We start from the raw sequence: 12,838 nt of genomic DNA, 5'->3' as shown, positions 1-12,838 counted from the left end.
TGTATGCACTGTGCATCTGTGAAATAATAATTAATCAAGAAACTAAATACCAAATAGGATTTTTTTCTATTTTTATAGAACAAGAGCAAATACTGTACTGTAGAGGGGAAGAAAAGTAGGTCAGTTTTTAAGCCCAAAGTATGATGTTAGACTGTAGTTAAAAAGGAACATTCCTTGCAACTATTTCTCCTTATTCTACACAGATCCATTAAAATGAACAATTAAGAAACAATTAGTGTTTCTTTTAGCTGAACACAAATACTGTACATGTGGAACCGAACTGCATTTTCTGCTAAATTGGCCCTAAATCAGCATTTTCTTGGCTTTTAAGTGGCTGTCCTCTTTCTTTAGCTCTTTATCTCCACTTTTCCTAATCTCAAACATTTATTGTTTGTGCTTTTTCTCTCCATTGTATTTTTATATGGGAATAATGAAAATAAAAGGTTTAGCCAAGCTTCAAGGAAACAAAACTTTAAAAGAAAACTTCTAGTAATTACATTTATTGAGTTCGTTCAGGGATGATGTTAGTGTGCAAGAGAGGTTTTCTGCAGTGTGTTATATGGACCTGTATTCCCAACATGTCCTCCAGCCCACAGTATATGACCCATATGGTCGTTTGTCCCTCCCCTTCCCTCTCATACGACCCACAAGAGCATCTCCTGAAATAGTGCTCCTAGTGAACACTGCCAGGCAGAACTGCAAAAACATTAATGACAACATACGTCACACTGGCAAGCTTTACAGAATTTTGTTGTTATAAACACAACAGCAAGCATACCAGGGCCCTGTCGTCATGGAAACTGTCATAAACATGCTGTTACAATTATGAAACCATCACGGTTTAATTAGATTTAGTCACACAAACTACTTGGTCAGGTTTGGAAGCAAACACTACTTTGTTAGGTGAAAAAGCCACATTAAACACTAGAACTGAGCACAGCTCTGTGTTTTATATACCAGCCACCCACCCCAGCCGCCTCCTAATGCGGGCTTTGTGGCTCTATATACTACATCACCTAACTTCATCCTTTCTTCATGTCATAATTACTACATTCATTAGAGGTTGCCAAACTATAATATGCAATTGTTGGTGGTAATAACCTGCTGGCACAAACAACATATAGAGTCATTTTTTTTACAGAAGGACAGTCCCTTTACTCCTTCAAACATCCTTTCTACCACATGAAATGGATGAGGCCCCATGGCACGTCTGTCCACACCACCATGTGTTGCATTAAGGGTGCATTATGGCACGGACCAGTGACTCCCAGATGCGACAGCTGGGCTGATCATCAATTATTATACCTCAGTGGATCAAAATGAGGATATCTGCTCATTCCAACACCCCCAGTGCTGCCCTGTGGTAGCTGAGCAACGGCTTAGTGCACCTCCAACTCCCCCGTCCACCATCCGCTCTGCACCTGTAAGCTCAGCAACACCAGCCAGAGCCCTCATGGAGGCAGTGTGACATGCCTTGAGACAACGTCTGCACCCCCACCTTGCTGACCCGCTGAGTTAAATCAACCGCAGAATCAAGGGCATGCTTACAGAGGTCCCTAATTTTATCATAACAAAGACTTTGCTGCCACTGCTTCCTGTAACTAGCTTTAGGAGATGTTCTACTCTGTTTTCTGCTAACACTGTGTCTTTCTTGAATTTTAGATTTCTTTCCTTCTTTTGCCATTCTACCTAAAAGGAATACCAAGTGATACATCCAAGAATTCAGGTCTATCTCAGCAACTGCTGTTACTAATTAAAAACATATATTTAGACACTTCGAAAATTGTTTCATCAGATTTTATTAGGTGAAAGAAAGGTAAATGTATGTTCCTTGTTTTACAGCTATGTTATGCCGTGCTATATTATGCATTGTCAACATGTACTGTGTGCATCAAAAATTCAATATAGCAACATTACAAAAAATGAAATTTTTCCTTTTTATTATATTAAATATTTCCTTTTGCTCATTCCATTCTTGTTGCATATTCACAATTAGTTTTGTGAAGATTTAGCTCCTTTGAGCATGCTGAATAAGTCAGCGTGAGGAAGCCTCTGTATGACAGATGTTTGACACTTGAAATCCAGCGGGATCACTGGCTGAATGAAACCAGGACAAATCAATGCAATCACGCAGGTGTCTTGGGGAAACGGGGACAAAAGAACACTGTCTGTGTGCCTGCTCACTTCCGCTTCTGGCAATGCTTGAGTACCAGGTCTGCTTATGTATTCATGGAATGGCAGACAGCTGACTGACCTCATGAGTCCTACATTGCCTTGAGGCCCCCACAGATGCTTCATAAAGAACCCGAGCAGAAGCGCCTCACAAACTTGACCGCAGTGAATGTTATGAATGCCTTGGCTTGCTTGCTGAGGAAAGTACAGCACAACCAGGTTTATGTGTTCGGTGTCAAGCCCCTCAAAAGCCCCCTGTCATTTTGTGTTAGGCCAAATATGTCCCGCAGGCTTACCTGAAAATCTGCTCCCTCAGCATGTCCCATCTGAAACTCCCATCTTCTGCCTTCTCTTTCTTTCTCCGCCCATTCAGCACTGCTTCTTTTTTCTTTCTTACTCTCACAATATCCATTTGTCAGCGCTACCTGGCCATGAGTGGTTACTGAATGGAGAGGTTGATCGGGTGGAGATAACATACCATGTGATACAGTGGGGAGTAGAGGTGTAACGATACGCTCATGAGAAAAAACAACACATGATATTTGGATCACGAGAACGAGAACAGAATATTTTAACGGTATTTTTAAAGAAATCTTCAATGACAACATATATAACTGTAAAAATGGTCTTACTAATGATTTTTTAATGAATGTCACTTCAGTTCTACTTTCTGAGAATGAATTATCACATGCAGTAAAAGACAAAAATATGCAAGCACTGTAAAAGGTTTTGCCACAAACTCAACTGACCGGCTGATTTCACATGAGTCTCTTGAGACCTTATAGCTGTCCATGAGCTATGTATGAGCTTCTAACTTCTAAATTGAAGCTCTGTGTGACCTTCTATGCTAATTTCACCCTCACCACACTACATCGAATGGTGACATCATCTGGTAAGGGCACTGTGTAAACTAATCGCATACAAGGGATGATTGGGACGTGGACACCCACGGGCAGAAGACTTTTGTTTAGCTTGTTAGAATGAGTATTCATTGCTATCCACTGTCGAATTTGGGCCACACTTAATGCACCCTAATGACACGCCATGTGTTTTTGTTAGTACTGGATGTTAAACTGTTTTTTAGCTATCAATGCCAACACACTGGCGGTAGAATTAATGCTAAGGTAGAGTAGGCTATGTTAGCGACATGGCTAACCAAAGCACAGTGAAAACTCATGGGCTGGAAACATGAGTCGTGAATAAAGCCACTCACATTGACTCATCACAATGTGGCTCTGTCATGCCTACAACACTTCCCCTGCAACTCCTGACCCCCGACCAATGCAGCCCCTGTGTTAAAACACAGAAGGGAGTTGTGGTTTTGCTGGAGTAATGTGAACGTATTGTCATACTCCATCATACCGGCCTGGTTCTGTTATAGTGCTGTTATGTTCGCGAACAATCCGATTTTATTCAACAACACTTGGGTAGAAACAAAGGGTCTTCCCTGAGAGACATTCTTTTTAAAGTTGTAAGTAAATTTCACTGTGTGCCATAAATCCACAAGTGATTTGAGAGAAAGAAAGAAAGTGCACACAGCGGTGGTTGACTAAGAATGACTGAAGAGAGTGGTGCTAGCAAGAACAAAGCAATGAATCAGAGAAATAAAATGTTATTTCTGATTGTTTCACTTGTGTTCTATAGTACAAATAAACAGGGCTTCACCTCCACACAACCGTAATGGAAGGATTTTGTGTGAATGCAGCCAAAGTCACGCTTCATCCTTTTACTCTGCTGTGACCTGGTGCCCTGCGAGTGTGTGTGTAACTAAGCTCCCCCCTCTGTCAAACAGACAGGCAAGCACACACTGGCTGGTTGCACTTCAGCATTTTAACACATATATATTTCGGAGAAAAAAAATAAGCCAAACTCAAAAGCACAGCAGCATCTGGATGTGGTTGAGCCAAAAAAACAAACAAACAAAAAAGACAAGTTGTTATTTTGAACAGCTCTTGGAAAGGAATGGAGCCATAAAATCTGGCTCCCTTCAAAGAGTTGTAATTCCCAGCACTATTCTGTTATGTACTGATATCGCGAGACAGCTTTTGCCTCGATGAGAAATATCATCACATTTTAATACTGTGAGATCTCGTGGCATGAGATCTTGTCACACCCCTAGTTGAGAGTAATCTTGTTCATGTGTGGATAGCTGGATTTAATCAATATAGTAGTGACTTAGAGTGAAGATTAAAAACATACAGTAACCAGCAATAATATTCTGGCCGAATTAACTGCCAGTAACTACATCAAAACTCAAGAGTGGGTGTATGGGAGTGAGTGTGTTAACTGTTATGCATGAGATTTACTGCGATTTTTATGGCTGTGGTTGTGAAATTAATTATTCCACAGGAAAATACTGCATTCCTTGTGAATGACACATTTGAGTTGAAATATGCTAATACGTGAAATATAGACAGATGGCATCATGGTTGTAGCCGTCTGTCATCATATCATTGATTTCATTGCAGCAATACTACAGCTATCACTGTAAATTGAGTCTCATCAAAACTGCAGTTTATCTCATGGTGATTTCTTACTGAAAAATAAGCCAGAGACAAGCAGTAATAGAATTTTACATTGGTCACAACACACTGTTCTCCAAGCAAATTTCTCATGTTTGTTCCTCTGCCAGCATACTTTCAACATTCATTTTGCCCTCATACACCAATAAATGTGCTCTTTTTTTTTTTGAACAATGAAGTTTTAAGAAGTTTTTGCCATATGTTTCTAGTCTACCATGCTGTTCTGCAGCATATCAGGACAACTGATTAAAGGCTGAGAGAGTTGGTGAAAATACAGCCTCTATGATGCTGTGGCCTGCTCAGCCTTCAGGAGATGTATCGATGCACAGTTATTTTGGTCAATAAGTCCTTCTGAGCAGGCAATCCTTATCCTTGAGACCGATTGCATGTGAAAAATGAGAAAGGGATGAGACCATGCATTTCAATCTGTCTTCTGCACTATATCTTAACGGGAGGAAGAAGGGGTGGGAGAAATGGAGAGAGGGACAAAAGGAGAAAAAGAGATGCACTTCCTTTGACCCTGTCTCAACCTCACTAATGCTGTTGTTAACAATAAACTATGTCATTGGTTATATTGAAATACAGCACCTCCAAGGATGTTGATTTAACATGTGTTGCCAAGATGTTGGAAATGGAATTGGACATAGTATCCATAATGGAATGTTCTGGGTTGAAGCTCAAATTGGGAATTGGCATTTGTGTATATTGTATATTCAGTGTTCATATGTGTGTTATTGTACATGTTGTGGGGTTGATACAGCAGGAGGGACAGGAGCCGCTAAATCACAAAAGTGTTAACGCTAACACGAACTCTCAAACTAAAAATGAAAAGGAGAGGGATTTTTGTATAAAGCTAACTATAAAAAAATGACCTTTTAAGGAAATATTAGCGCATTTATATTTTATAGCGTCCCATGTTTTTCTCCTGTTTCTGAAAGTTTCTGCTCTTTGAGGCAGATGTAACCTGAGCTCATTGCTGTGAAAGGACGGCATGATTCTTAAAAATGCTTGGAGGTTTGCAGCATCCATATCTATAGCAGGATTTCTTCAAAGTTAAAGTGAGTTTATTATCTAAGGGAGTTTGATTTAGAGGTTTAAAGGCCATGTTTATTACCTGCTTAAATTCAATCAGATTAAATTTATTGATGATAAAAAATATTTGCTACACAGCCTTTTAGCCATTTGTGAAAAGATATTGTGGCAACCAGTAAATAACTTATTTTGATTTCAGATGTGTTCTTGTTTTTAATGATTCATGTTTGATGTTACTGAGATCATATCAACTAGGCTGGATCAAGGACCAAAGCAGCTCATCTTGCTGGAACCCAACAGGCTTAGTATGCAGTCTGAGCCATATTCCAGTTTAGGAATCACAGAGTCAGTGAAATGGAACAAAGTGTATTGCCGGCTCGGGCCTTTGAGCCTCCATCCCTGTTTGAAGTCTCTCTCTACCCCTGCCGAGTTCAGAATACATTGTCCAGAGACACGATCAAACTTGGCAGCTATTGATTCCTTCCCAAATCAGACGCAAGACTTACTGAACATGTTAACAACTTCGGAATGAGTATTTTAATTGTACAAGTCTTTGAACAGCCCATTCAAGTTACAGTGTTGCTGAGCGAATTTGAAGCAGCAACTTTTGGACAGTGAAACGTGGTGAATCCAGACAGTTCTCCTATTTTTCTCCCTAAAAATCTCTGAGCATTCAAATCACATCTCTTACGCCACAATAGAGCATTAACAATTTTTGAACTAAAAGTACTAATGGACTACATTAATAACAACAACTAAAGATGTTTCCAATTTAAAAAATCTGTTTAATCCCCTAAAATAATTGAATAAAATCGCTAAATATGTATATGTTAATTATAAAGGTTAATTTGTAGCTTTCAGGTCAAAGCAAAAAAAGCTTACAACAATCCTCTCCACTAAAACTAAGTTAAACAAAACAAATGCTAAGTACATGTCACTCATAGTGCGCTGTAGACTTAGGGGGCTGTTTTTATGTTTTTATTCTAGGCACTGCTTGTCTTTTTAAATTAGTCATCTCTCAACACTGTGATAATGTGTTCTGCTTCCATTGTGTTTTTTTATTCTGGTCATGACATTGAAGTGCTTCCAATGATATGAAAACTGTTACGTCTATGCACTAATTGTCCTGAAATCTTTTAATATCTCCCCGTCTTGTCCTGGTGTTATCTGGATGATTGCTCCAGAAAGCTCCTGTCTCAACTTCACAGAAGACTTTGGCAGGGCAACAAAGAAGGAGCCTAATACTGTGGAAAAGGAGGTTTCTAACATGACACTTTTCAGTCGTTTCAAGGAGGCTGGAGAGAGATTTCTGCGAGCTGAGTGGACTCACTCAGATCAATAGCTTGTCTCTTCCTCTGAGACAACTGGTGTGGCATTTGAACCAGATAAAAACATGGGTTCTCCTCCACCTCACCTCTAAGAACTGAGCTCTTCTACCAAATCCCCATCAGTTGAGAAGGATACAGATGAGCCCATCTAAATCCCCTACTGACTCAGCTTTAGACCCCCGGCGGTCAAAAAAAGGAGAGAGAGAGAAAAAAATCTAAAATTATCTTAAAAGGAAAGGACCAATCTATGTAGGTTAATACTCACTGTTGCTTCATTTAGCTCTGTTGCAGGCCCACTGGGGCAGCTGTAAAAAGTTCTGGGAGCCAGAAGGCACAAAGCCTTTTATTTATTTATATGAGGGAGAATATATAGCAGGAAGCAAACTGGTGCAAATAATGTGAAAAAACGTATCTTGTACACTGTGGGACAACGGCACGGAAAGAAATATGGCCCATTACCATTTTATGTGCAGCATTAATTAAATATACACACATCGCAGCTAGACTATTTCTGATAACATGACAATATGTAGGGACATGATGTGAAATGAACGAGAAATGCTTCCACCCATTTTTTAATAAATGGCAGCGATGTACCCTTAAGCAAGGCACTTCAGTGTTAATTACTTCAGAGAAGCTGCTCATTTGTCAGCAGTAGATGACAAGATGGGCTTGCAGAAGTAAAAGGTTGCACCGGCAGCTCCTAATAGAACAAATGTGCATAAGGGCTTTAATATCAAAGAGAATTCCTGTTCAGCCAACTTTACATGAACAAAAGTTGACAGAAAAGAATCCAAACTAACAGTCTTACAACAGTTCAACATCTTTCTAACCTGTGGTCAGGCAATTATCTGGATCTTGCTAAGTATGTTGGACTTTCAACTCTGTGAACAAGGGTCCTCTTCTCCCTTGCATGTCAGCTTATTCTTTCTCCCGGTCGCTGATGACATTGTAACACTAATTACAGCTAATTGTTCTATGCTGAATGGATTTAGTCACATTGCAAATGATATGCCATTGGTCAGTGTCACAATGTTTCCACAGAAAAATCCAATGGGGAATGGAAATTTGCACAAATGAATGTAATTAAGAGGCACATTCATTACTTCTAATTGCATATGAGAACCCTCAAAGTGAAACTGAGATTCGACTCATATGAATAATTAACGTGGCTAACTGTACTGAACACTATGGCGTTACCTCTGTCACATAATGATATGCTCAAGTTTTGCTATGAACGGCAAAGTGTTGATTTACAGTTGAGGCTGTGCCCACTTAACTCTAGAGTTTCAATCACACTGATCTTTTTTTCTTTGATGCTTACTCACAAAAAGCCTTTATTCATAGGCAGAATTGTGTCCAGACAGTTGAACTCCAGTCTTAGTGCACGTTTGCCACTGGCCACACGTGATTCAGGGTATGGTTTGAGGGCTGAGAAGTATTAAAATCCATGTGGCACCTTAGAACAAGTCAAGTGGTTGAGAAAAAGAGCAGTTTTAAATCAACCAACTGGAAACTCAGTCCCAAAGCTATTATGAAAAATTTGGACCTTCAGAAATCAGTGAGTTGACAACACAACCCCCGCAAAGAAAGAACCAGCAAGCCCTTAATCAGATTATTTGTCTGGCATCAGGAATTATGCCCCATAAAAGCTTTAGACACAAAACTGCACAAAGTGAAAAATAATTTAAATGGAAAACAAAATAACTGATAGAAATCTGCTGTTTGATGAAGCCGTTTCATTTTGTAACATCTTTAGTTTTCTAATACATTGTGCAGTGTGTTTAAAACTGTAATGTTATTATGCCTGCGGTGTTTAAAAAGGATTGGCTTATTTTAATAGCAGATTTAGATCTTAGACAGACAAGGTGTAAGCTGGTCATTTGAAAGCCATATGCCACAGATTAAGACACAGCACTATGCTCTGCAGGTTTTTCATGTTTCATCCAGAGACTAATGCACTACTTCAAAACTGCCTTTAGTGAGCTGTCTGTAAGTAGGCAAAAGCACAAGCTCCTAAATCCCTCAACTCCAACAACAGGCGAACGAAATAAGTATATTACAAATCGTCCAGAGAACAAAATTGTGTATTGTTTGAAAAATGTGAAGGGTTTAGACTCAGGGATTTGCTCCCACTTTGCTGCACTTTGTCTGGGGGCTTAGCATTGTTTGCTGTTCGTAACGTGATGAACTCCCATCTTTCAGTAAAAATGCTTTCAGGATATCATTAATCCAACATTATGAGCTGCCTAAAATTAATAAATGCATTAAAATAAAAACACTAGATTTAATTATTAAACATAAACAAAGCTGAACTGATCACAAGTATAGTAACATCAAGAACAAGTCCAGTGGTTGTTATAATTAAAGACACAATGCAAACAAGGGACAATGTCTGAGCCAAGATGGGTCAAGAAAGACATTTTAATCAACTGGATGCTTTCAGTATTCCATGTGAAACAGCAGCATTCCAGGAAAAGTGACTTCTGATAGTAGAAGATAAACCTCAGTAATAATGTGCTGAAATCTGAGTCGTCTCTATATGAGAGAATGTCAACTGAAACCGCAATGTACATCCTTCTTATTTGAGGGAGGGATGCGTCATATATCATTATGCATTTCTGTTTTTGATGTTTTGATGGAGTGTTGTAATTTGGCCAAAAGGGACAGGTACAATTCATCATGCCTAATTGTTCCGGATGTGCAGTTCTGTAAAAGCCAGCTGTCAGATGTTCTGGGGTTTGGACCTGAAAACACACATGCTAATGATATTAATTTTCAGCTTTTATTTATTTGTCGAGACAGAGGAGGAAAATAGCAAAACCTTTGGAACAATGTGTGACAAAACAGGCGACAGCATAAAACTGATGGTGGGGTGGTGGAGTAAGCCTGGAGGGAGAACCAAGAGCCCATAAAATGAACAGCCGCCTAACTCATAAATAATAGAAACATAAAATGTCATATGAACTTTATTTCAAGAGTGGGTGGTCTAATAAAGATGCAGGTTTAAAGAGGAGCTGAGAAATTCATTGTCATAAGAAGGCCACATGGCTTGCCTTTGGCACTGGCAATTATTCAGTGCAAGTTGACATTCAAGTCTTCGCTGAAGCACCTTTAAGAAACAACACTGCTTTTGACTCCTGAAATTCTCTCTTCCAATTTCTCAGTTCTATTTCTCCCTCCTCACTTGGAGTCATTCCATCTCCTCTACCCTCTTTCCACTTCTGCTTGTTCTTTCTGCTTTACAAATTGAGACAACATGATAAGAGATTGCCACGGCCATGCCAGCCTGGTGCTCATTGATAAAACCATATCTAATCCATCTTAGACCCTCTTCTGTCACCAATGCACTCATCTCTGAGACAGTCAACATGCACAGGATCCCATCTCTCTCTTCTGAACTGAGTAGCACAGAGTCAGAGTTTATCTGACGTAACTTCTGGAAGGAGAAAATGAAGCTGGATGAGTCAGATGATTTTCACTCTGTGTGTGGAAGTGGGTGTTAAATTAGCAGTATTTAAAATCAGATAACAGAACCTTTGTCACTATATTTATTACAATTATACAAATATATGATATGAATTACCTGTACTTTACTGAAGCCTGGAAATGCAAGATACTGCAAAGTTCTGCATATAATTAATAATGTTTTCTGTATAAAATTACTCAAAAAACCTTTCATATGCTGTTCACACAACACTTGTATGATCAGGTCCTGCTTGCGTTAGCTCACTAACATATGTTAGAATCAATTTTAATACAATTTGGTATGACAAGGTTACAACAAAACCAACAACAGAAGGCTTTGTGGTGAAATAACTAACATTTCTGTTCTAAAATCCAAGTACTATAATATTATACCTTCAGTTTTTTGTTAAGGCTCATGCTGCTGTGATTTTTAATGCAGCAATTTACACATACATTTACTACATAGCATGGTCTTCTATCCAAAACTAATGCACTTCAACAAATATTACCCCAGAGGGAAAGTGGGTAATAAGTGCAGTATTTGAGTAGGTTTATGAAGTATGAGATGTTTATGTCACTGAATATTAATGATATGATGAGCAATTGCCTCTGCATATGAATGAATCACATACAGCTGGGGAGAGAAATGGTGTGATCATTAGTTGTATGTGTGTGTGTGTGTGTGGGTTTATACACATGCCTGCATGTGTACAGACATGTTGTTGTGTGCATGTGAGGGACTATGTAGGTCAGCTATTTGTCTAAAAAAGGCAATGTTTTAAAAAAAAGTTTCAACATCTTCTCATAAAACAAACCCTAATGAGATGGACTTTAACATGTAAATAAACAGGAAGCCACTGATGTCACCCTTCTTGTCTGATGTCTAACAAATTTACAGTCACACTGTCAGTGCAGCCGCTGGAGAAGAGACCAAAGACTCGTGTCTCACTTATAGCCATGACACTATGTATACTGCATGTCGGTGTATGCAAAGGAATCAATTCCCTCTCGTCCTGTAGATTTTCTTTGGCTGGATTAAAAAAGGGAATGAAAAATTTAAAAAATGGGAATAATACACATGGGCTACAGGAGAAGTGAAGGTCTGCTCCAATCTGAGCCTTGATCCAGCAGGCAATATATGGTGCAGGGCTGCCTCCAGAAAATAAAATCTGATTCACCAGAACTAGAATCTCCAGCTTGAAGTGTGTGTGTGTATGTGTGTTGGGTGGGGGTAATGTCACAACGACACATTGATAGGGGACTCAGAATAGCCTTGTTCATGTTAAGGTGGAGCAAAAATCATTCCAGTGGCGTCATTGGAATGCTGCTGGTGCACAGGGTTTGGTTCTACTCTTTCACTGATGGAAAAAAAATCCAGAGCCCTCAGTGTTGTCTTAAGCACCCTTCTTTTTCTCCTCAGCCCGCTATTTGAAGAATGATATTTTAAAAATCTGTTGTATATGTATGAGGAACGAATTGTGCATCCCTGCATTCAATGGGGCTTTTTATGGAGAACATCGTTGGGCAGTAAGCCATGCAGTGACAGCTGTCTTGTGAATCATATGAATATATTCAGCAGCAGAGTTCTAACTTCAGAGGTATAATTCCCTTTACATTGCGCAGCTTAGCACTGGCCAGCATTCACGAGTTCATTCATGGTTTACCAAATTAATTGCCCAAAATAAATACACCAATGTGGATGTCATACTCCGCAGTCCCATTCACTGTTTTGGTCAAAACCAAAATATTATAACTGAGAGGTTTTTGGTTTAATCTTAACACAAAAAGTAGAGTACATGGAACAAGCATCTATTTCCCTTGAGCATTGCAACCATCCTTTGTGCAGCAAAGATGTTGTCCTACTTGTCTAAAGAATGACCTTAAAAAAACATGGGATATTATATAGCAAACTGAATTTAATGTTTAACTAGCTTGTTACTAGTTATTTGGTCTCTTGTTGTGTTTGCAAAGCTGTGCTGTTACTGCACTATGACAATCATAGCTGTCATCTCGGTAAATAATTCTGTCTAAACACACAGATGGCCGCTTGAAAATTACGTTGTGGAGAGACTATCTCAAAAATATCAACAAAAAAAATTATAAAAAATGAATCACAAGCTGCTGACTAAACATAACAAAATTCAGCACTCACTGGATTCTGGATCTGAGTTTCCATCTCCTTCCGTGCGGCTATTAGGTGATGTTTGCTCGTAGTACTCCTCCTGAGGGAAGCTGAGGGGAATAGGCTGGGTGGTGCTGGCCATGCTGCTAGGCTCCGGGTCTCCCAGCCCGCTGTCAGAGCAGCTCTCCTGGGAA

The 12,838-nt window shown here is 39.3% G+C and overlaps 1 protein-coding gene across 1 annotated transcript in view; it reads right to left on the bottom strand.

The window, feature by feature from the left end:
* LOC109954631 (protocadherin-9-like) overlaps nt 1–12,832 on the bottom strand; it is a 46,784-nt gene extending 33,952 nt beyond the window's left edge. The window contains exon 1 of the mRNA XM_020590117.1: nt 12,675–12,832. Within this exon, the coding sequence (XP_020445773.1) occupies nt 12,675–12,786 (112 nt within the window). The 5' untranslated portion in view covers nt 12,787–12,832. The remainder of the gene's footprint in view (nt 1–12,674) is intronic.
* Between the last annotated feature and the right edge of the window lie 6 nt (nt 12,833–12,838).

Source organism: Monopterus albus, unplaced genomic scaffold (genome assembly GCF_001952655.1).
Source record: "Monopterus albus unplaced genomic scaffold, M_albus_1.0 scaffold2.1, whole genome shotgun sequence".
In the NCBI taxonomy this organism is placed as follows: domain Eukaryota; kingdom Metazoa; phylum Chordata; class Actinopteri; order Synbranchiformes; family Synbranchidae; genus Monopterus; species Monopterus albus.
The sequence above is the reverse complement of the archived record's forward strand: the minus strand, read 5'-3'. Positions and strand labels throughout refer to the sequence as shown.